This window comes from Colias philodice, chromosome 17 (genome assembly GCF_061535455.1).
Source record: "Colias philodice isolate Cphi_HAF_F1 chromosome 17, ilColPhil1 Martin Lab GWU primary, whole genome shotgun sequence".
Lineage (NCBI taxonomy): Eukaryota > Metazoa > Arthropoda > Insecta > Lepidoptera > Pieridae > Colias > Colias philodice.
In genome coordinates this window covers 7,908,297-7,934,618 of record NC_143102.1, presented here as the reverse complement: position 1 = coordinate 7,934,618, position 26,322 = coordinate 7,908,297, and the positions used below count along the sequence as shown (strand labels likewise).

The 26,322-nt window shown below is 33.1% G+C and overlaps 2 protein-coding genes and 1 long non-coding RNA gene across 3 annotated transcripts in view; 2 read left to right on the top strand and 1 right to left on the bottom strand.

The window, feature by feature from the left end:
* Positions 1–378: 378 nt before the first annotated feature.
* Sod2 (superoxide dismutase 2) lies at positions 379–3,381 on the bottom strand. Its single transcript, XM_089705653.1, has 5 exons — positions 3,265–3,381; positions 2,774–2,952; positions 1,995–2,133; positions 965–1,119; positions 379–694 (listed from the first exon to the last, which is right to left on the bottom strand). Exons 1-5 carry the CDS (start codon positions 3,294–3,296, stop codon positions 549–551), a joined length of 651 nt encoding a protein of 216 aa, XP_089561779.1. The 5' UTR covers positions 3,297–3,381; the 3' UTR covers positions 379–548.
* Positions 3,382–6,271: 2,890 nt separating this feature from the next.
* Positions 6,272–26,322, top strand: part of Rim2 (replication in mitochondria 2) — a 32,484-nt gene continuing 12,433 nt past the window's right edge. Inside the window, exons 1-3 of the mRNA XM_089705627.1 lie at positions 6,272–6,620; positions 8,532–8,688; positions 22,836–22,993. Of these exons, the coding sequence (XP_089561753.1) occupies positions 6,580–6,620; positions 8,532–8,688; positions 22,836–22,993 (356 nt within the window). The 5' untranslated portion in view covers positions 6,272–6,579. The remainder of the gene's footprint in view (positions 6,621–8,531; positions 8,689–22,835; positions 22,994–26,322) is intronic.
* On the top strand, positions 9,520–11,114 carry LOC149481196 (uncharacterized). Its single transcript, XR_016316907.1, has 2 exons — positions 9,520–9,936; positions 10,518–11,114. It is a non-coding gene; the product is annotated as an uncharacterized LOC149481196 (long non-coding RNA).

Genomic DNA, 26,322 nt, shown 5'->3' with positions numbered 1-26,322 from the left:
ACGCATATCTTTCTATAAAGTTATTTAGCCAACACATACACGAAACTTAAAAATATAGAATCGTTTCATCTGTTAGTGTGTTAAATTGATGGCGAGAGGGCGAGGGTTGTAAGTTGTAACCATGTTGTAACTGTTTGATTCTGAATTTTTAAGATATGTGAGACATGCCGCGGGAAATCAGATTTTTAATTGCCTGAATTCAGGCAGGCATTTAGTGTGGTTCAATTTCAAGTCTACCGAAACCACTATCTTGAGTACTGTTTAAGCTAATATTAGCTTAAACAGTATACTAGGTAAAGTATATATATACTTTACCTAGTATTAACTGAAAATAGAAATAATGTCCCGACTTTCAACATGGATAAATAAAACACAATATTTGTTCTAAATTATAATTAGGAAATAACATAAAATGTAAAGGCTTTTATAACTTATAAAGGCATCACAATCGCAGACTATATTTTATCAATGCATGTGGTATCACTAAGTGATCAATCTTTTAGCCTTTGCATCTACAAGGCCCATATAAAATGCTGAGATGAGAGAGATTACTTAATGGCTTTTTCGTATCTTGACGAGATGTCTTCCCAGTTAGCGACGTCGAAGATAGCCTTGACGTAGTCAGCGCGCACATTCTTGTATTGAAGATAGTAAGCATGCTCCCATACGTCAATTCCGAAAAGCGGGACTAGACCTAAAAATAATTTAGTGCATCAGTTAAAATAATTATACACTATACAACTTTTAATCTACAGAACTGAGATTCAAAGATTCCCTCATAATTTTGCAAATATATTTATGAGCCAAAATCCATTCATCCATCTGTAGTTTCGCAAAGTATTCATTCTTTTTAGAAATAATTTTTTATGGAATCTCCAACTTCACAATTCGTATACTTCTACAAAGCAGTTAAAATACAATTCACGATTATAGTTTCCTATGTATTATTTAAAAATTTATTTACCAGTAGTAGGCTCCAAAGGATCCTGGTTTTGACATGTGCTAATTTGCAACTTCTTCATCATTTTGTTGTATCCGAGCCAGCCCCATCCAGAGCCCTGAACTCCGACAGATGCCGCAGCTAGTTGATTTTTCATGTTTTCCAAGGATCCAAAGTCTCTGAAAATAATTATATGTTAATTAATAAAAATATCTTAATCACCAAGTTTAATTACAGAGCATATTTCGTGTAGGTCTTTTCATTTATTATATGAATTTATTTTTAGATAAATCTCAATCTAAAAAGAAGGGACACTGGGGTCAAGTTATTTCACATGAAATTTACAAAGTGAGCAAAATAACAAATACTGTATAAAACATTGAATGTGTGCTGAATTCTATGTAACAAATCAATACTAAATGTAGTATTTCTATTAAATGCGACAACAACAATACAGAGACTACCAATATGTACAAAATATGTAATTTAACTTGTTATTGTAATGCTCTCAAAAGCTCTAGAAGGTTCTAAATTCCAATGTTAATGCATTTCTTTCTTCTTATACCAAAAATGCATGCAACTCAAAAAAAAATAGTAAATGTTATAATTTTTAGGAAACCAATTAAAAAAGCACATATATTTGATATGATACTGCAGTATTTCATTTATGACTGGAAAGACCATTTGTATGGAAAAAATAACAAGCACGCACAACAATAAGAGAGTGTGAAAAGCATAATTTATAGCATTTTAAATAGATCCTGTTTTTTTAATTAATTAAATCCACAGCAAACAATATGTGTATCTCAAAAATATCCCACACTCAAGCCAAACAAATCCATGCATATATAACCTTATCTATACTACTATTATAAAGCTGAAGAGTTTTTTATTATAAAGTTGAAGAACTACTGGTCCGTTTTGAAAAATTCTTTCAGTGTTAGATAGCCCATTAATCGAGGAAGGTTATAAGTTACATATCATCACCCTAAGACCAACAGGAGCGGAGCAATGCCGGTAAAACTGCAGGGCACAGCTAGTTAATAATATTTACTTTTCAATAGCCTTGACGAGAGCATCAGAAGGTTTACCACCCTTTGGCGAGAGGTTCTGCCAAAAGATAGCATGGTTGATGTGACCACCTCCATTGAACTTCAGGGCAGGAGCGAGGCTGATTACTGTCTGAATGTCACCTGAGGGTACAAAAACAATATTGTCTACTTCTAAATTTACTGTACTTATCCTATTTACTTCTAAATAACATTAACAATAAATACTTTACTTGTAGTCATTAATAATCCAAATATTTTAATAAATGCTACTACATATTTACTTCTTCCTTATCTATTCGACACAACTATAATATTTTTACTTTTAAATTTATTGTAAATAAAATTACTTTTCTATAGCATTGAGGAAAACACAGGAAGGTTTTGTGGGACACGGGCTAAGATTGCACCAAAGTATAGTATGGTTAATATGGCCACCTCCATTAAAGTTAATTGCACTCAGAAGGGATAGCATTTTGTTCGTGTCTGCTGCTGTCAAAGTAGGATGTTTATTTAGTAACTAGAAAATTTTGTATGGGATAAACATTCTGCATAAAAATTATTATATACTTACTAAGGCATTGTTTTTTTTTAACAAGATTGTTCTGTGGTAGTCTAAGAGAGTATACGCACTATGCGGGTAGCCGCATAGTGCATATACGCTCTTACAGTAACATAAAATTGTGACATAGTACACTTCATTATTTTTGAAGTTCAGTCAATTTATCAGAAAATTATATAAATCACTTATAGAATTAAAACTAAGACATAATATTCCTACAACCTTTAGCTTGAGCCTGTGCCAATTTCTCTTCAGCTGCATTCAAGTTGTTGACATAGGTTGCATGATGTTTGCTGTGGTGCAAGCTCATAATCTCGCGGCTGATCACTGGCTCTAGAGCACTGTATTCATATGGTAGCTCGGGAAGAGTGTGCTTTTGACGAGATGCACCCGCCGACCGCCTGAAATGTTGATTGAAAATATATCAACGATTGAAAGAGCTTTAACAATATTACTGTTCCAAGAATCATTCTCCATCCTAGATACAGACACGTGACTCTGTATACACCAAATATCGAAAGGAGATTAAAATTGTTATGGAAAAGCTTTACGCCGGTACCGGCGAAAGTGAAGTTATGAATAAATTAACATTGTCTATTGGATACGAACAAGTTATTTATTTTTTGTGTTGTAAGAGTATTTAACATAGTTATCTGCATAAAAATTACTACACAAAAATGTATTTAGCATAAATAAATTTGATCAATACTCACACTAGACTGCCGAATTTGCGTGCGGCGAACATTTTTACTAACTTCAACGCCTGGTATCTTCTCGGTTTTAATAAATAACTAGAGATAAAATGATAAGCCGTATGATCAAGAGTATGAACTATATATATAAAAGTACTCTGTGAGTATGAATTATGCAATAAATTTAATTTAATTGGCAAATATAGCAAATTCGGTTGAAAGTTTAAACTTCAAAGTCTAAACTTGAAAACTGTCAATCAAATAATAGTGACATTGACATTTGACATAGCACGCGTTTTTTTTCTTCTGAAATACTGAATGATTATATTTTTTATTTATTAAGTGATCATGCTTCTAAACCTACGTTCTAAACATATTCTTAATTCCGGACAGCACAAAAATACAAAACCTAGCTAACAAAAACGTGCAAAAACGCTCTAAGATTTATGTGATACCTTCTATAGATTTTCTTGTGCTGAATTAGTTGACTCTATCAGTAAATAGTTTTAGTCAAATGATATAGATGCACATTGCTTCCAGCCTTCCTTAATTTTCATTTATCTATTTATTTATATCGATAGAAATAAACTTTATTTGTATTCTGTACAGTTTACGAACGCAACTAGAAAATGACATGAAGTTTATGAAGTTGCCATTTGTGATAACTGCTATTTGACTGCTATCAAAATTGCTCTATTCCCACAAAAACAGAGTTTACAATAATTTTAAATAAAATTTGTAATGATAAACGAATTAATTATACATTATCAAAACACAATAATTAATATAATTGTTCTAAAAAAGTATAATATGTTTTTTTTTACGCAACTATTTACTTCCAATATAGTCCATTGAATAAAAAGTTCTAGAGTGCATGAGTTAGTAACGTAAGATGTTTCTTCGGAAACATGTCAAGAGTCCCTAGGTAATAAACATACTAAAACCCCGGGACACTAGGAGGAGCCCCGGAGTGGGGGGAGGGGGGAAATGAGTCCATTTTTTCATTTTTCGCTTAAATCTCAAAAACGGTACATGTTAGAGAAAAACTTTCAAGGAAAAGTTAAAAGGCCATAAAGTTATCTACAAGTTGTACCTGAATCATTTTTTCCTATATCCTACCGTTTTCGAGTTATAGGCAGTAAAAAATGATTTTGGCTCAACAATTTCCCCATACTACAATCAATCGATCAAAAAATATTTATTTCTTCCAAAAAACTCAAATGTGCAACTTGTGACCGGTACTGATAGATTGCTCTTAATTAGGTCTATAATTGGTAAAATAAACACATTCCTCCATGGAAGCCTTTAGGAGGAATCGATTGTCAAAATGTTATATTAGGGCAGTTAGAGTTACTGAACTTGATCTTTTTATTTTTTTCTTCCAAAAAAACTCAAAAGTGCATCTTGTGACCGGTACAGATAGATTGCTCATAATAAGGTCTATCATTGATAAAAATACTAGATTCCACCACGGAGGCGTTTACGGGGAATTGAATTTTATTAGGGTAGTTACGATACTTGAACTTTTTCTTTTTTTTTCTTTCAAAAAACTCAAAAGTGCAACTTGTGACCGTTACCGATAGATTGCTCTTAATTAGGTCTATAATTGGTAAAATAAACACATTCCTCCATGGAAGCCTTTAGGAGGAATCGATTGTCAAAATATTATATTAGGGTAGTTTGAGTTACTGAACTTGATCTTTTTATTTTTTTCTTCCAAAAAACTCAAAAGTGCAACTTGTGACCGGTACTGATAGATTGCTCTTAATTAGGTCTATAATTGGTAAAATAAACACATTGCTCCATGGAAGCCTTTGGGAGGAATCGATTGTCAATTATTATATTAGGGTAGTTTGAGTTACTGAACTTAAACTTTTTATTTTTTTTTCTTCCAAAAAACTCAAAAGTGCAACATGTGACCAGTACAGATAGATTGCTCATAATTAGGTCTATCATTGATAAAAATACTAGATTCCACCACAGAGGCGTTTACGGGGAATTGAATTTTATTAGGGTAGTTATGATACTTGAACTTTTTATTTTTTTTCTTCCAAAAAACTCAAAAGTGCAACTTGTGACCGGTACCGATAGATTGCTCATAATTAGGTCTATCATTGATAAAAAATACCAGATTCCACCATGGAGGCATTTACGGGGAATTGAATTTTATTAGGACAGTTAGTTAAAAAGTTCAAGTATCGTAACTGCCCTAATAAAATTCAATACCTCCTAAACGCCTCCATGGTGGAATCTGCTTTTTTTATCAATGATAGACCTAATTATGAGCAATCTATCGGTAATTGTCACAAGTTGCACTTTTGAGTTTTTTGGAAGAAAAAAATAAAAAGATCAAGTTCAGTAACTCAAACTGCCCTAATATAATATTTTGACAATCGATTCCTCCTAAAGGCTTCCATGGAGGAATATGTTTATTTTACCAATTATAGACCTAATTAAGAGCAATCTATCAGTACCGGTCACAAGTTGCACATTTGAGTTTTTTGGAAGAAATAAATATTTTTTGATCGATTGATTGTAGTATGGGGAAATTGTTGAGCCAAAATCATTTTTTACTGCCTATAACTCAAAAACGGTAGGATATAGGAAAAAATGATTCAGGTACAACTTGTAGATAACTTTATGGCCTTTTAACTTTTCCTTGAAAGTTTTTCTCTAACATATACCGTTTTTGAGATTTAAGCGAAAAATGAAAAAATGGACTCATTTCCCCCCTTCCCCCACTCCGGGGCTCCTCCTAGTGTCCCGGGGTTTTAGTATGTTTATTACCTAGGGACTCTTGACATGTTTCCGAAGAAACATCTTACGTTACTAACTCACGCACTCTAGACCCCCCTTGGAGGGACTCATTCAATGGACTAATAACTTCAGACCGAAAATATGTATTTAGACACTGAATGCACGGTTCTTTACAAATGTACTTAGTTTTCTTATATATAAAGTCCATAATTCAAAATCTATGATACATTTTATCGGCGACGATGACGTACGTGCGATAATGCACGTGAACTCTCTTCGTAGGCCATTCACGGCCGCTGTGTTTGTGTTGTTAGCTGACTGTGCTGCGCGTTCATACCGCAGTAAATTTGTCTCGTATGCGTTAAACGGTAAACGTGTTATTGTAAATATTTTTTGATCCAATACAGACAGTTGAGATCAATTCATACATAAAATATTTAATAATAAGTAAAAGTGAAGTTAAAGTTTATTAAATACCTATATTGTTTCTTGTGCAGACGTTGCTATAAGTGGTAGTGGTGCATTTGTTTATTTTTAGACTGCAATTTGCAGTCATGTTATTATTCCGGTGGCGCTAAAATGTCTCAAAGGGATACAGCAATTCACCTTGTGGCTGGAGGGTATGTTATTATTGATTAACTATTACTACGTATTCGTGCTTTCGTTGAATAATATTTACCGCTATCCAGATTGGAATTGTATTATAATCAGACATCAGTACATGTGCTCGGCTCAAGGTTCAACTTCTGTTTAGTTCTTGACAAACAATTATTTCGACGTATATTAATAATTACGCATATTTCTTTGCAAAACGAAATTTAAACTTAAGTGAGCTTAAGAATATGATGTCTAATGTTTATGTAACTGTAAGACACTACTACACAAGTGTAAATGCGTGAAATCTCATAACAAACATATGGTTTTATATGATATAGTAACAATGTAACCTATCATCATAGGTTAGATATTAAATGAACTTCGTAGTTAGTGAAAAATTCATATGAATCATATAAGAATACATCAATTAATCAAGTGGAGAAATGAATCCATCAGGCCCCGGAATCACAGACATAATAGAAAATATTTTGTCGCGGTCGGATCTGGGTTGGACTAAAGCAAAGGGGGCGCAGGACTTTTGATGGAGTTGGTGTCATTATAACACCTATTTATTATTGTTTTATCGTAAAGATTACGCTAATATAAGCATGTTTTATAGGAACAACTTTTCTCTAAAATCAAAAATGGCTGAGATATTCGCCCTCAAAGATTGATGGTTTTCATAAGGTTAGGTTAGGTTAGGTTTGTTAAAAAAAAAAACTACACAGAAATAGGAGCCCGGATAGGGCTCCGTCGACGCGCAAAAAAAAAATTTTTTTCACTTTTGATCAAAAATTTTCTAAGTCCTTACTTTGCGCCCCCTTTGCTTTAGGCGGACCAAAATCTGTAAAAATTGTGTCACCAAAAACTTACTACTATAACAACTGGTGAACCTTTTTTATCTGTGCTTATCTATCAATTTAGGTAAAGAAATTTAATCAAATAATAGATAAGGTTGTAAATACATAAGATATGTATTTATAAATTCTTTAAATATCTATCTGCAGAAGATAAGTTACATAAATAAAAAAATATAATTACAAATTTAAAAAGTGCCTTTTAAGTTTAATAACCTCAAATTATTCTCAAAGATTTCGTTAACTTTCTTTGGCTAAATTTTAATCTTACAAATTGAATATCTAGCGTAAATACTTGATAATTTTATGTATATTTACAAAAAAATGTGTCATTTCTAAGAAATTAACTGTTTTTTAGCACAATCATTAACATTTTATACACCAAACATCACTTTTTCCATGAGACAAGCAGTTTTGCATGCTATTTTTTTTAATTTATTCATTTTTTATGATGTAACATACTTATTTTTACCCGACTGCCAAAGAAGGAGGGTAATGTTTTTCGAGTGTATGTAAGTATGTATGTATGTCTTTTCCTTTGTGACCACCTGTAGCCTAAACGGCTTGATGGGTTTTTGATGTATGAGGTATCGTTAGATTTGTCTTGATTACGGGAGTGTCATAGGATACATTTTATCCTAAAAGTCCCACGGGATAAAGACATAATAATATTTTTTCTAAATTTCCCTTTAAAAAAATATGTATGCGTGTGCAGTCGGGTATTTTGTTTTTTTAATAATAATTGCTTGTCTCTCCAATAATTATAGTGTCATTGTTTGAAAATGCAAACTTCAGTAAGTACAAGCATTGAATAATAAAAAACAAAATTTGGTGATATCTAAATTATAAATTACTAGTGGTCCGCCCTGGCTTTGCCTGTGGTACCTACATGTTTACATTTTCTCTCCATAAGAACCACCCTCGTATTTCAAGGAATATTATAAAAAAAGAATGAAAAAATCAAAATCGGTCCAGCCGTTCACGTGTGATGACGTGACCAATTCATTTTTATGCTTATATAGAGATTAATTTGAACATAAGAAAACAATTTTACACTATGCAAAATTTTCTATACAGGGTAGCAGGTACAGCCGGAGCAGTGGTCACATGTCCACTTGAAGTGGTTAAAACTCGTCTTCAATCCTCCAAGGGTGTTGGGATACCCCCTTCATCACCACCACCATCAAACGCTTCTAATTCTAGAAGAGTATGCTCTAAAATACCGAAACACCAGGTATGTGGATAAGTAAATTTAAAAAAAAATTGGATAATAATATTTATTTTTTATCGATACTATGTCCTGATTTATATTCATGTATGTTGTATTCTGTGTGTTGCTCAATCTTTAGTGGAAAATAAAAAGAGAGATAGTCTCTCAAATAGATCATTAAAATTTGATAATAGTCTAGTATCTGATAAAAATAACCTTTTACAATAGTAAGCAAAAAAATATTATAATGTCTTTATGGGGATTAATTTTTTTAATAACATTAATTGTAGAACTTAACAACTTAGGTATAAAGTATGGCACCCTTATAGAAAAATAAATAGCTACGAAGGTTTCTCGTTGTTATTCAAGTTATTTATAGAAACGAAATGATACGCGGAGGCGTGTACGGTGTATCTAAGCTTCAATTACTCTGCGCGTACGCCGTAGGTACCTACATCCTACACATTACAATTCAGTTCAAAACAGTCATTATGTAATTGTGAATCACTTATTGTCTATTTACTCAACTGCATGTATTTTCAATGTTTACACTTTACATGTCATCGAATATTAATTAGGCGCAGTATTTATAACATATATTTAGAATATCAGGTTCGCGGTCGGCCATGTTGTTTGCGGCCATCGAGATATACTATACATGGGTAAAGACCAAAATTTTGACACATTTGCCCAATCAAAAAATTCCCAAACATTTTTCTTGAAAACTATGTAAGATAGAATTTTACGACAATTTATATTAAATTAAATGGTTATTTGTCCAGCATGCCAAATACCCAATGTTATAGAATAATACTCAATAGCAGAGTAAATAAAATAATTTATGTACTAACGCGACCAAATTATGTACAAAACGGCATAATAATTTTGGAGGGTGAACTTTGAAGATATTTTTGAACAAGTTCTATGTAACTTATAGGCTGAATGTTGAATTCTACAGCAAAAACGTATAATGAGCAACCTTTTTCACGTAGGCTATAAGGAACAAACTGAAATATTATGCTTATTTACTGTCTTTTGTTATTTATGTGCGATTTTAAACAATTGTGCTACTTATTTTGTGCAACCGTTTTCATTGGCAGTTTCTATAGACTATAAACAAGGTAGGTTTGGCTTTGGAGGACTGGCAACACTGCGCGTAATTGTCTATGACAGCTAGAGAATAACGGCCGTATTGTATCATTCGCATTGTTAAACTCAAAGTGGTTTAGTGTGGTCAGAAAATTTTCGGCAGGTTATTCAACGATTCTTACGGTAAGTCTTGTGTTTTAATTATAATTCAATAGTGCTCTAGGTAAAAAAAAGCATGGGTGTTTGCGTAATATTCATTTTAATACGATTCACAGTGTAGTTTCAGAGTAATCAATATTTACTTACTGTGCTACCTCACAATTGTGACACTTTTGTATTACTTTTGTAACACCAGTTGTACAATTTCTGTGTCACCACAATTGTGCTACCATAATAAGGTTGAGATACACTTAGTACTAGGTATATTTATTTAGCATTTGAGAAAGCTATCAATAATTGAGTATTGGGATCGTTTTAATTTAGAATATGCCCGTCGCACGCCGAATAGCAGACACAATAGATTTACGTTTTGAAGGTTAATACTAAAGGCTTAGTGCTTTGAAGTCGGTTATTTTTAACGTAGTTATTTTTATTAATTATAGGAATAGTTTGAAATATTTTTGGAATTCAGGAAATATTTTAATTTTTTTGTCAAGTAAAAATTCTGTCAAAATACTTTGCCTATAGTGGCAAATTTAGACTGTTGGTCGTAACAAGCCGACTAATAGGCATGAAATAAGACATTTTTTCTTTTCAACTTTCAGATGCCACTTACTTCGGCAGAATAGTCCAAAAATATAGAGAACGATTAAAAAAAGATAATCCTGAAAAATTTGAAGCTTTAAAAAAAGGAATTTAGAAAGGACAAAACAATTGTACAAGACCAAAACAGCTTTTTTGACAGAAGAACAGAAAGAAGAACGAAGGAAAAAATGGAGACAATTTAATGAACTAAGAGATAGACCAAGAGCAACAAACACAGAACAGACTATTCGAAGTAACGCTTCACAAGATGATGAATATCCCATAATACAACCTGGAATCCATTGCCCGAAATATTCAAAGACGAATTGAACGAAAATTGCGGAAAGAAAATACAGAGCTTCGTAATAGCGTACTCACTTTGAAAAAAGGTTATCACAGACTTTTTAATCAAATGAGAGTACAACATCAACGTATGGAAAAAATGGAAGAAGATTATGAAGAACTGAAAAAAAAGTTACAAATAGCACCTAGCAGTGAATATGGAAATATGATTTCCGATAGCCACGTCGAAGCAATTACTCCAATAAAAAAAACTGACCACTTCATAAACTTTAAATTTTGGAGACTTAATAAACCCTTCTTTTCTTAGATTATAATTTTGTTTTAATTTCGTCTGAAAATAATTTAGATATTGATGTCTATTTTTCTATTTTTAAAACTATAGGTTTCTATAACTCCTAATGTAACCTCAACTTTATAGTTTTTTGCTACCACTTTGTGCCACTATTGTGTTACACTAGTGTAAATTTCTGTGCGACTTTTGTGTCACTATCGCACAACATTTTGTGTCACTATTGTGTCATTTACGTCAATATTTTGGACTTCACCCACATATATCTCGATGTTTGCGGCTCATATTTTATTAGTAGGTATGTAATATGTATCTCAAAATGGATCGCCTACGCAAAACTTGTATCGCTAGATTTAATTCATGTAAAGAGCAATGTTGTTATAGGTTCTGGTCACAATATTGGCTAGACAAATCATTGACCCTTTGTTAAATTTGTTTCATCTTCCTTGAATGGAAAAGTTAAAAAAAATTAGGTAGGTAGGTAATTTCCTATTTCGTGAAATAAAAATTACGCCTACAATCTTCAACTGTCTTCATATTTTTATAGTTTGTAAAGGTCTAGAATTTGTGATCTATATAACATTAATTCTTGTTAAAATGAAAATTCCAGCTTAGTTTTTAAATTAAGAAAATACACACAGAAAAATGTGAAGTGAGTTAAGCCACTCTACAATACTTCTCTAGAAAATAGCGAGCTTGCAAAAACTTCGTTTTATCATCTTGAACAAAAGGCAACCTTCATTAGTCCAGTATTAATATAAATCTGGGACAGCACAAAATAGCTGGTAAACGAAAAGTAGAACAACCCAAGCAGAAACCGAGAACGCTAAAAATACGGCGTTTCGTTACAGTCTTTACATATTTTTTCGATTGGACATTATTTAGAGAACAGGTTTTTAGATCGTTAGAAATGTGGGCAACGTTTTACATCTCATTATTAGTCCGTATGTGGATTATTGTAATGAGCTTTAAAGAGGGGGCTAAGCCTACTTATGATAGGCAGGTTTCGAGCATCCTGCAAATACTCAACGATATGAGTTTGAAAAAGTTGAGTAGTGCGAGTACAAATAAAGGGCACTCCACTACGGATTAAAGCTCGATTAATGCTATAGTCAAGTGGGAACTGGTATTAGGTATACAATAAATATATGTCTAACATTTTCCCCTTTTTCTACAAATATGTTATATGAATTCATGGGAATGTTATTGAATCGGAAGTAATGTTAAATATAGCTTATGTGGCATAGTAACCCAATAGTTCGGAGAACTCTACACAATATTGTACACGAAATAATAATAATGTAAAACATACGATATTTCCTTGCGCCAAGTCTCTGGACCAGATGACGAATAAGTTTAGTTGGCAATAAATCACGGACTTACATTCTTATCTTTTAGGAGTATAGAGTTGGATACTTTAGTCGTTAATCACCTTCTATTATGCAAGCTTTTATTGTCTAATTAACGATGTTTACTTTCATTTCAACGTTTGTAACAAACGTACCTACTTTCAGCTTTCGCTTCAATATGAATTATAGATAGTAAATTTTGGCACAGACTCAAAGAAAACATATTAGTGATTAGGTATTGGTGAAGTATTTGCACCAATGTCGCCAAAGTGTCACACATGCACCGCTCGGATGATTATATTGTAGAGTATTATTACCGGCAAGTAGAATATAAACGTCTGGTGTATGTGTAGTAGGTATGCTTTCACTAAGCCAAATTTTGATAGGCATTCCTTAGACTGCATTTGTTGTTAGGATTCTGCGTGCGTCATTAATTACCACTCAACACTGTTTCTTTCCTCTCTGTTTTCGTACTCAAGAATAATGCTCATATTTATTGGGTTATTTATATCTTTATTGCTAGCTGTGCCTCGCGGTTTTACCCGCATGGCCCCGCATGATCCTATTGATCTTATGATATGCGTGATGAGCGTGATGACACTGTCATCACGCTCATCATAACACTTATAAGACTTCGTAGGCTATTTAACACTGAAAGAATTTTTCAAATCGGACCCATAGTTACTGATATAAGCGCGTTCAACCAAACGAACATATAAACTATTCTATAATATTAGTATAGATAATAAACGGAATATTGATAGTGGTTTTTGTGCATACCGGATACCGGATTCTTTTTATTTGTTTCATATGCCGCAGCAATATAATATTTAAGAAACGAGTTTTCTCAATAGCGATTTGCAATTTCAATGGCAACACCTTGACTTTTATTTTCCTCATTTATCGGTTTTATATCATCTTGATATAACAATAAATTATTATGGTCCAGTATTTGTTCTATTTGATTTTTTTTTGTTATTGATTTTTTTTATTCCTCTTCTCCTATAACATGTCGCGGTCGTCTAACATGAAAATAATACGATGAATCTCTTCTATTGTTAGTATCATTGCTTTTTTCTGATATAATCAAAACAAACCTATTTACTGTTGTAAACAAGAAAATTATATCCAACTAGTAGTAATGGTGTGGTGTGTCAAGGATTTTTATTTATACAGTGTAATTGATACGCATTATGCATACTTCTGATATGAAATGCGTTTTATTTTTTTGTAAATGATGCATTCGTTTTTATAGGTACAATATAAATGTTATTTTGTAATTGATTTTTTTTTCTTTTATATAGAATGCAATACAATGCAATGCAATGCAATTTTACATAGAATGAATACTCTACTAATTTGGCTTTCAATTTAACGGCAAAAGTATTTGGTTATTGTATTTTCTAAAGGTTTGGACAATGAAATTATGCTTTAAGATATTTTAATTCATTTTCTTTATATTATAAATTCATAGATGAATAATGAATAATGACTTTTAATCAATGAAAACCGCATTTTCAGTATTTAATAAGTAATACATTTTTTAACGAAATTCTGACTAAAATACTTATCAAATAATGATTCATTGCAAAACACGTTTTGTTTACAATTTAGACACTCGACCTGTTGCTAAATTGTGCATAACAAATAAGTAACTGCTTATAAATATTTTTTAATTTTAACGACACGCCCTATTCAACTATCAATTATTACTATTATTTTATGTTTCCACCTTTGTAGTATATATCGGCCATTGATGGCAATATTTTCCTGTTAATTCTACGTTGAATATTTATACAGGGTGTCCCACTATTGGTATACTAAGCTCAAAGGAGGTTATAGTTTTGCATACGTTGAGTACGTAAAAAATACTTATAAAATTCCAGACGCATTTTTTTTGCAAATAGATGAATTCTTAAAACTCTATGTGTACACTCCTAACAAGCAATCCGACCAACTTTGCCACCAGCACGTGAGCTATCCTTTAAGATTATGTTTTCATAGACAAAATGCTCACATTAGCGAAGCGGTATATGCCGGCTGCGCGAATCTAGAGAAGAAAACATGGATTTTCAGGAAAAATTTAGCAAAAAATTTTTAACGTAATTATGATGTTTTAGTATTTTTTACGTGATCAGTGTATGCAAAACTACAAGTCCCTTCGCGCTTAGTATACCAATGGTGGGACACCCTGTATATGTAGGTAGTTCTAATAAAATGTTAACATTAAAATGTTGTGTTAGCACATCAATTATCAGCAAAACGTACTAATAAAATAACAAGTACCATGTAATTGAATCGGTACGTTTCCGAAGGAAGTTTTTTAGTCCGTGGTTACTTAAGTTTTTGCGCATCGCAATCATCATATTGCAGATATCGTAAAAGTGGATTGGTTCATGCATAAACAGTGATATTATCTATAGATAAAAGATGGTGATTTTTAAGGTTCCTTATTTAGGCATGTTTTCTATTTCAAAAGGTGCACTCCTAAGTCTATTTCTGGCTTATCTTTTGAGACGATGATGTATCGTCGATTATCTTTGGAATTTTTTTGGTAAATATTGTGCTTAAGATTAAATTAGACTTTCACTGCTTATTCAGACATCCTATCGATGAGGCATTATGTCTCTCGGCTAACCTTGGCCAATGTCAAGTTGTATAAAACTAACGGAGTTGCAAGGTCACGCTACAAATAACTCATATCGCTAGTTTTCGCGTACGCTATAGAGTATAGGCAATTAGATACGGCGTAGATGGTTATTGGTGAGTGGTGACCACATTGTAAGATGAAACCCGTCCGATTAGGGCCCTTCTGGCCTCCTCCACTCAAGCGACAGCTCAAGCCGAGGTTCGAGATCCCCGTCAAGGGGGGACGCCCTTGTGCATGTCGCTACCAGGGTGAACCTTCAGTTCACCCCCGCGTCCGCGTTAAAATGTAGAAGCCCTTCTGGCTAACATTGAGAGACACCACACAAAAAAAAGTAAGATGAAACTGTTTTGTATGAGATCGTTTTTATGGTTGATTTTCATGTTCTGTATCAGCTATTAGCAGTAGTTTTGTATCTTCTGATTGTAACATTGTCTTTATTTATTCCCTGTTAACAGATATCTGTGTATCTTGTTTTACCTTTAAAGAATCATTTGTTGTGAGGGCTTTTGGACGGATCTTCTTTGTTCATTTAAAATCACTATAAAAAATTTCCAAATTTCAACTTTTTCCCCAAACAATGTATTTTATTGAAGTCTCTATATTAAACACTAGCTGCTCCGCGCGGTTTCACCCCCCTGGCTCCACTTCTGTTGGTCGTAGGCCGTAGCGTGATGATATATAGCCTATAGCCTTCCTCGATAAATGAGCTATCTAACATTGAAAGAATTTTTCAAATCGGAACAGTAGCTTCCGAGATTAGCGCGTTCAAACAAACAAGCAAACTCTTCAGCTTTATAATATGTATTAGTATTAGTATAGAATATAGATAATCATATTTTCCCGTGCTTCGATTTACTTATTATATTGTGCACATCCTCAATGATATTATATATAGAAACAAGAGGTAGATACGTCATCAACGCACCAAAACTGATTCCGTGAATTGGTCCTATTTGGGACCAATGCAATCAGTCAAATTGTCACCGGTCCCAGTGAGCGCATGTGCCGATAGGTACATTAAAGTTGTCGAAAATGCCTTCCTGTGTGTTCAGAAAGTGCACGTATTCGTGCAAAAAATAAAGAAAGATAAAGAAATATCATATCACAGCAAAATATATTAAATTATTACAGTTTAAGAGCAAAAATAACAATTTACAATTCTTTATGAATGACACTTGCTTGACACGTGTATTGAAATAATGAAAGGGATAAAACATTGCTTCAATCACTAGTGTGACAAAGCTAGCGTACACTGTGTTCAAAGATTATCATGTAGATACGATTATTGAAAATAGAACGGTTATTTTATTAATTTCGATTTAGGTAAATACTTCATTATTTTTATATTTAAATCCACACAGTGCATATAATTAACAAATATATCTATTTATTATATATACAATGAAATCGTGATGGCAAAAATGTTTGTTTGCAAAAATGATGTTGAATATACGTATATATATTAAAGAAAAGATTATCGCTACTGACGAAAAATGCTATTTGCATTTCTGTAAATAGCTATTGAACATAAATTTTATTTGTGTTTTAGATAAAAAAGGCTTATATGTACTTCATCCTTTCTTTTATTTCATCCTTTTTTTTTTCATCTAGGCACCACTATTATTAAAATTATCCTACAAGTTGGAATGATGACCTTGTACGGGTTTCGGGAACTGCCTTGAAACGAATAGCGTAAGATCGGTCCTTATGGAGTTCTATAAGGAGGACTATGCAGTATGCTCAGCAGTGGGTGTTTATCGGGTGAAATGATGATGACCGAAAACGAACACCACAGCTAGTAATAAATACTTAATACAGTTATATCTCCAAAAAAGTTTTTTTTTTCATTTTAATACGACATCATATTAATCAAAAAAGTAAATGAAATGAAATGAAATGTCACATTTATTTAAGCAGGAAACCTAACATCTATAACATTGAACCTTCTGTGTCGTTAGTCTATGCCAATTATCATGGCAACTATTTGTTTATTTATATTTAATTGGTGAATTCTTATGATTTTTGCTTACACCTGCGCGGAAGTGACAATACACAAACTATCTTTGTCTTTTTTGTTTATATCATTTTATTAGAGCCATCACTCTTTTACAGTCTGTCAATGTAATAAATTAAGTAAAACGAAAATTGTATTTGTGTGTGCCTGACACTGCATATGAAGCATTTTTTTTGGATATATTGTGAGTATATAACGTATCACATCCTACTCAACCGTCCTATTGTTAATTGTTATGCTCCATCGCAAGGTCTTAGCTTGTTTGTCCAATGCGTCAGTTTTACAGGCCCTCTACACAATGGGCAGCGTTTGGCGAGTAGAGGCAATCACGATAATGTAGAGGGCCTAAATGTCTGATGGGTATCATTGTAGATGTTTATTCATAATTGTCGTACGTCATGGCGGCAAACATCGACTATCATTTGTTGGGCCAACGCTACCCATTGTGAAGAGGGCTCATTCACTTTATGGCACATTTTGTAGAGATAGTGCGTTTAGCGCTTGTAAAACAGCTCTATCGGTTATAAAGTTCTTATTGACACCTTGTTATATTGAGATAACCTCTCCATGTAGTTGTTTCTAAAAATAACTCGTATGAACTCAATTCTATACTAATCACTATGTTATGGGTACCTAAATAATATATCTACATGTATAAAAGTATAAAGCAATTAGATTTCTTCAGGATTGAGTCTTTGGCCACTGCCTAGATTAATGACGAAGTCGCTTAAAAAAATATAGACGATAAAAATCGTGTGCAATATTGAGCGAAGCATTTTATTTTTGTAAATAGAACTCGTAGACCCATTTCTCTTTCAAGTTTCACTACATTTTAAGAATAATAAAATAACGTCCTAATAATAAATATACATTATTTTCGTCGTTGTGTTATGAACATAAATAACTCCTTTCGACATAATAATGCAAGCAAGAATGTTTAGAAATATCTTAGATAGTTAGTACATAATATTATCATTGCATCTTAAATCTTAATGCAACGCTCACGTGATTAATCGAGTGATACGGCTTGTAACACACGCATTTATAAGTCTTCTAAAATCAAACATTGATGTCTGATAACAATATAATAATTGAGAGGGAATAGGAAAAATATATGAGGTAGATATTAACACATGACTAATTACACTGATTATTATATTACATATAAAGGTAGTTAAAGGTGTACAGGTAAATAGAGCTTTAATGTTTTCATGTGTGACATCGTAAGTCTTTACTCTTTAGGAATCGATTTGAATGTGATTACAGGTATTTTATGGAAAGTCTTTTCCGTCGAAATAGTGTCCATGCTAGTAATTGGAAAAGAGGTCTCTGAAAAGTGACTAATCTCAGATTCATACATATTAGATCGCTCTTTCAAATATTTAATACGTGTCTTTATGTCTGTAATTGTTACTTAAATAGACTATGTAAAGACTACTAAAATGGTCATATCAGTGTAATAGTACTAATAATTGTACAATCGATATGAATGAAAGCCGTCTATGTAATTTTCCATTGTTGTGACTGACTAAAATAACGAGTGATAAGCAAAGGCATGTCAACTTGATTGTGGTTACTAACTTGGAATAATGGTACTAAAATGGGTTAACTCGTAAATTTTTGATTTGTGCTCAGTATTAATTTTATTGATTTTAAGAAATATTTATAATAAGTAGGAACACGTATAATTAATTTCTTCTTAAATTATTCATAAAAAAAATTAAAGTGGCCTTGACCAACTATAGGTAGAATTTAATTGCTTTTAAATACATTTAACCTTAATATTGAAAACCGTAAGGCTACTTCGAGTAATAAAAGGACATGCATAAATATTTAATCCCAAAAATAGACATTGACGAAATATTTTTTTATTAACTTTTTATGATGACGTCATCAGAATTAAAATAAACTGTTTGACTATTTCATTTTAGTCCAATTTTCAAAACCGTATAACCATGACCTAATTGAGGATTCAAATTATAAATTTCGTTTGATTTTTGCTAATTACTGAATATTAATTACAATAAATAAACCATAAATAAATTGTTGTACTTCAATCTGATACTGGAATATTATATTAGCTTGTGTATTGCGGATTGCATAAGATTTTCTAAAGTTTCAGTGGTCTAGCTTACTTAGAAGCACCGCATTGAATTTCTATTGCACAACATTTGTAAGAAGTTCGTTCCAATCGTGTGATTGTTCTCTAAATACATTTTCGTCAATAGTTTATTTACTATACGTAATAATGATGTAATTGTGGTGCCAATGATTGTCAAATTATTTGGTAAAAAACAAAGTTACAATAGCCTATGAAAGATTAAGAGCGAGCGCGCACGAGCAACTTTGTCTCCGCAACTATTTTGTCTCTCCCATCAATTTGTATGGGGAGTTGCGTCGCTACGTGCGCGCACCTTCATACTAGCCCATATAGTCCATTGAATAAAAAGTTCTAGAGTGCGTGAGTTAGTAACGTAAGATGTTTCTTCGGAAACATGTCAAGAGTCCCTAGGTAATAAACATACTAAAACCCCGGGCCACTAGGAGGAGCCCCGGAGTGGGGGGAGGGAGAAAATGGGTCCATTTTTCATTTTTCGCTTAAATCTCAAAAACGGTACATGTTAGAGAAAAACTTTCAAGGAAAAGTTGAAAGGCCATAAAATTATCTACAAGTTGTACCTGAATCATTTTTTCCTATATCCTACCGTTTCTGAGTTATACGCAGTAAAACATGATTTTGGCTCAAACAATTTCCACATCAATCGATCAAAAAATATTTCTTTCTTCCAAAAAACTCAAAAGTGCAACTTGTGACCGGTACTGATAGATTGCTCTTAATTAGGTCTATAATTGGTAAAATAAACACATTCCTCCATGGAAGCCTTTAGGAGGAATCGATTGTCAAAATATTATATTATGGTAGTTTGAGTTACTGAACTTGATCTTTTTATTTTTTTCTTCCAAAAAACTCATAAGTGCAACTTGTGACCGGTACAGATAGATTGCTCATAATTGGGTCTATCATTGATAAAAATACCAGATTCCAACACGGAGGCGTTTACGGGGAATTGAATTTTATTAGGGTAGTTACGATACTTGAACTTTTTTTTTTTTTCTCCAAAAAAACTCAAAAGTGCAACTTGTGACCGATACTGATAGATTGCTCTTAATTAGGTCTATAATTAGTAAAATAAACACATTCGTCCATGGAAGCCTTTAAGAGGAATCGATTTTCAAAATACTATATTAGGGTAGTTTGAGTTACTGAACTTGATCTTTTTATTTTTTTCTTCCAAAAAACTCAAAAGTGCAACTTGTGACTGGTACTGTTAGATTGCTCTTAATTAGGTCTATAATTGGTAAAATAAACACATTCCTCCATGGAAGCCTTTAGGAGGAATCGATTGTCAAAATACTATATTAGGGTAGTTTGAGTTACTGAACTTGATCTTTTTATTTTTTTCTTCCAAAAAACTCAAAAGTGCAACTTGTGACCGGTACAGATAGATTGCTCATAATTAGGTCTATCATTGATAAAAATACTAGATTCCACCACGGAGGCGTTTACGGGGAATTGAATTTTATTAGGGTAGATACGATACTTGAACTTTTTATTTTTTTTCTTCCAAAAAAACTCAAAAGTGCAACTTGTGACCGGTACCGATAGATTGCTCATAATTATGTCTATCATTGATAAAAAAACCAGATTCCACCATGGAGGCCTTTAGGAGGTATTGAATTTTATTAGGGTAGTTACGATACATGAACTTTTTAACTAACTACCCTAATAAAATTCAATTCCCCGTAAACGCCTCCATGGTGGAATCTGGTATTTTTATCAATGATAGACCTAATTATGAGCAATCTATCTGTACCGGTCACAAGTTGCACTTTTGAGCTTTTTGGAAGAAAAAAAATAAAAAGTTCATGTATCGTAACTACCCTGATAAAATTCAATTCCCCGTAAACGCCTCCGTGGTGGAATCTGGTATTTTTAGCAATGATAGACCTAATTATGAGCAATCTATCTGTACCGGTCACAAGTTGCACTTTTGAGTTTTTTGGAAGAAAAAAATAAAAAGATCAAGTTCAGTAACTCAAACTGCCCTAATATAATATTTTGACAATCGATTCCTCCTAAAGGCTTCCATGGAGGAATGTGTTTATTTTACCAATTATAGACCTAATTAAGAGCAATCTATCAGTACTGGTCACAAGTTGCACATTTGAGTTTTTTGGAAGAAAGAAATATTTTTTGATCGATTGATGTTGAAATTGTTTGAGCCAAAATCATGTTTTACTGCGTATAACTCAGAAACGGTAGGATATAGGAAAAAATGATTCAGGTACAACTTGTAGATAATTTTATGGCCTTTCAATTTTTCCTTGAAAGTTTTTCTCTAACATGTACCGTTTTTGAGATTTAAGCGAAATATGAAAAAAATGGACCCATTTCCCCCCTCCCCCCACTCCGGGGCTCCTCCTAGTGGCCCGGGGTTTTAGTATGTTTATTACCTAGGGACTCTTGACATGTTTCCGAAGAAACATCTTACGTTACTAACTCACGCACTCTAGACCCCCCTTGGAGGGACTCATTCAATGGACTAATAGGTGGGAGAGACAAAATAGTTGCGGAGACAAAGTTGCTCGTGCGCGCACTGTCTAATTATTTGTGTATTGTTATGACTGAAGTGGGTAAATTACAACTGTAGACACCACTCTGCAGATAAGCCTCCTAATAATATATGTATTATATTAAGTACTAGCGACCCGCCCCGGCTTCGCACGGGTGCAATGCTGATACTAAATACACTACAGAAAAATTGTGAACGTTGTATAGGTATAAAAAAAATATAGCGGCCCGCTCCGGTGAGTCCGGCATCGCACGGGTATAAAATACATAGCCGGGCGGCCGCAAACGCTACGTCCCGCAATTTTTAAATCTGTAATATCTTCGAAAATATTCACTTAAATCATACGGTGTAAAGGGCTATATAGATCTATATTAAATGAACAATGTATCCATGGTATTTAATTGGTTAAGGATTAATGCTGTATTGGTTAAAATCGCTTCGAAAATTAGCCATTATTTGTCGTAAAAAGTAAATGACAAAAAAAAGTTATTGTGGGTTATCCATAAGAGATAGACATATACCATCGCGGACTTTTCTGTAGACCTTTTCAATGTGTATAATACTCAGTACATTATTTTGATAAAACTCGTAGGGTTCAGCCTGCGTTTGCAATGTAAGCGGAATAAATGTAATTTTTTACGACATCACATTAGAAACCTCAAAAATAACAGTACTTCTCCACTACTTAATGGATCTTATTATACATATAAACCTTCCTCTTGAATCACTCTATCTATTAAAAAAAACCGCATCAAAATCCGTTGCGTAGTTTCAAAGATTTAAGCGTACAAAGGGACATAGGGACATAGGGACATAGGGACAGGGAAAGCGACTTTGTTTTATACTATGTAGTGATGTACATTGTACCTTACCTACATACATATTATACCTTTTTAATTTGTACAATTCTACCGTTGTTTGTTTTAAATATTTTAAGGTTGGACCAAATTATAAGGTTGCCATACTTAAACTGTAATTCGAAATTATTAACATAACATAATAATGATACTTGGGATGTTTTCTAAACAATTTGATGAAAATCGGCCGAACGGAATTGGCATTAAACGGAGGCCTCATATTAATCGGCCGTGTAATACAGGAGGCCAAATGGGGCTACAGGCGCACGATGGGCGCCATGTTCGCGTACAGCAAGCAAGCAGATCGCATGCTGATGTCGTACAATTACCAGGTGCAGCAGTGCGCGCGAGCGGGGCACGCGAGGCCGCCGCCGCGGATGAGCCTTATACAGTGCATCAGGTGAGCATGACTGTGGGTGAGTTGCATATTTGTTATAGCGTAAGACGCACGGACATATATCAAGATAGACTAAGCGAGTGTATGTACTTCCCGTGTCCAAACTACGATTATGAAACTTACTTGACGCTGGCCTACACTCAGTCCGCGCTTGCAGTTCGCCAAGGAAAGACGTGAAGCTGAATAAAGTAAAATGCCGAATTACGCCGTTATAAACTGTAGAAACTCCACAGCTGTGAGTGGCCGAGTTAGCAGAGATGTTTCCTTCCACCGGTAAGTAATTTTCTAATCAGAATATGCACTATTTATTTTAAAATCAAATAAAGAATATCTGTGGAAAACGATCGTGACAAACACGGATACCAAATCATACGAAATGATTCGGAATACATTGCGGCTTTTACTTGGCACGGTAAAGATCGCGTCGTATGATAACAAGCAATGAATAGCGTCTTCTCATTTTTCTGTTCTCATTTTTCTGTCCAATTTTGTGGTTAGTGATGTTCATTTGATGCAACAGTTCTCGATTCTAATCGATTTTATAATCGAACAGATAAATGATAATTTGAAGGAGCAATTTTTCAGAAAAAAAGGCATAGATTTTTTTTGTCATTTAATACGACTTGACCTAGAACTTTTAAGTATTTTAATACAAAGGTACTAAAAATAAATATTATGACATGGACGCCATTAGTTAAAGTGTCATCTTGGGAGTTTTTTAAGAAAACTCCTTATTGCTTAGACTATGTTTGTTTTTTCAGTTTTCCAAGTAACCCGAACATAAAAGGAAAATGGATCGATGCAACGGGACATAAAGATTGATTGATTGACAGTTTCATTACTTTCTTTCGATGGCCTCTCTAGTACGTAGTACATGGTAACTCAATGGGCATATGTAAGAAAAAGCTAAAACACATTAGTTTACTTGTTAGAATATTAAAAGGTTTATAACTTTATTTTATCATCCCTCTGTCTATGGTAATTATCATTTTTCTGTCTTGAATCGATTTAGTAATCGATTACGATTCATTTATTTGACTACCTCTTAGACATAGATCTAGTTTGATCTGATTTCTTTCGATTTACTTCGATGGGATAGGACGATACTAGAATCGCCGCGCGAGTGGCGGCCTAATCGATTTAGCGTAAAATGAAATTAACATCACTAAAAAGCGCTCGTGACGTCATAACGCGTCAAGGTCAGTACAAAAAATATGACACGCTTGGTTTTCATACAGATCGCGGTACTTGCGTTGTCTACTTATATATACATGTCTGTGGTAAGACGCGGCGTGAATGGTAGCTTTATTTCTCTAGTGTCAGCGATTAGCTAGTTAGATGTTGCCGCATTCTAGCTGATTGCGAGGGGGTTGTTTTGGTGTATAAGTTGGTATTTGACGTATATTAAAACTTATCCGTACCAATTACCATAGTATACAATAATATGAAAATGACACTCGTAAAATGCTAATAAGAGGAGCAAAGGAACGTTTAAATAGAATATAGTAGTAATTTAGTTTAATATGTCATCCTAAGTAGGTATAAGTTTAAACCAAAGATTGAAAAATCGTGCCCAGGTCGAGAAATTAGTGTATTATTTCATAGTTGTACAGTGAGCACATTCTTATGTAGTTTGTAGAGTAATATGATAGTTGAGACATGATATGCGTGAATGGACTGGCTAATGTCGGGAGTCGGGACATTCACGCCGAACGCTTGTAATAATTGACAATTGACATCAACCATTCATTTTCATGATTAACGTATTTGTTATCAGAGGGTGCTTTCCATCGTCAATAATTCTCCCCTTTGCTGATCCAACGCTTCGAAAATAATTTATGTATCTTTTTGAGCATAACATATTTATTTATTCTGTATCAATAGACAGCCAACTATAGTGTGACTCATACATAAAAAAAAGAATTAATTAGTAAATTGTATTGTGTTAAAAATGCACGAAGCAGTCTAATTTGTGTGTCAGTTTTCATTATCTTTATTAACTTATGTAAATTATAGCGTGAATAGTAAATGAATTACGCAACAAAATAATAGCGCCTTTATGCATGTAAGAATGGTTCTTATACCTGAGTCTATTATAAACAAAAGCAATATTAACAAAAGCAATATCCAAGCAGACATACATACCTCTAGCACAGCCAGTCTGTGAAGACTCGTTTATAATTCAAATTTAATATTGCAACGTGCACCAAGAAGGGTTACTTACCTCTTGCCTACATTGTAAATTGCGATATTAATAACCCAGATATATAACAGTTGTGAATAGAAGATACAGTTTATTTCTACTGTAAAGTGTGTTCGAATGCTACATTCATGTACGGTTTTAATTTTCATTCTCTGAGATAAAATAGTGTAAATGGAATTTTTAATATAAACCAAAGTAATGAGAATATTGTGAGAATTGAAATACACATATTTTATGGAAGGAATACACATTATACAATGCTTCGAGCTCCCGTTGTCTGAACTAACTCTGCATAAAATCTCAGGTCAAACCGTGGGTGGATTGTATTATATTCTATTGAACATTAGTTTATCGTGGAAAACTATAGAATTTGAAAACTGATAGAACCGTTCCAATTCTATACTTAATTAAAATAAAATGGAAAGATTTCTCAGTCAAAAATTCACACAAATGTAGTGAACATTTGAACATCGTGTACCTAGTTAAATCGATTGAATATCAAAATATATTTAACGAACTTTTTTTTATATTTTATTTCTACAAAAACACCAAACACATAAATCACACACGTAAACGATCCAACGCTAGATTTCATTCAATAATTAATTTATTTACGTACACAAATATGTACATACGTCTTAGCACACATTACATTTTAATATGTGGGGATGATTAAATATAGCCAGAGCTGTGGGAGCAACGTGAACGTACGATGTTTATTATTTCACTGCATAAGGTCTGCTTACACTTATTAAATAGTAATTTAAATTAACTCTCCCTTTGTAATGTCAAAAACCACTTATGCATAATTCATGAAAGTTTAGGCACTTACGTGTGTTAGTTTTCCTTCAAATACAATTGTTCAAACATCTAGGTATATCTGAGTACATATAGGTACCATTAAACTATATGAAATTGACAATGTTAACATTAACATCGGTTCAGAATAGTACCTACATTATAGATTTTTGATACAGTTTCAGTGGAAAAATATTAGAATCTAAATTGTACATCGTGTAAAAGCTACTACTTTCATTGCCTATTTTATCTTTAGTTAGTAATGTCGTGACTGTAATTCAACTCACCAACGGGACGACCTCATTCAAGAATTTAAAGGACAATTCCGTAA

Bases quoted from the DNA above. Each gene is read 5' to 3' on its own strand.
- Sod2 (XM_089705653.1), bottom strand. From the start codon at position 3,296: ATGTTCGCCGCACGCAAATTCGGCAGTCTAGT. The intron at 2,953-3,264 runs GTGAGTATTGAT...TCAACATTTCAG, and splicing joins CGCAAATTCGGCAGTCTAGT to GCGGTCGGCGGGTGCATCTC. The intron at 695-964 runs GTAAATAAATTT...AATTATTTTTAG, and splicing joins TCCTTTGGAGCCTACTACTG to GTCTAGTCCCGCTTTTCGGA.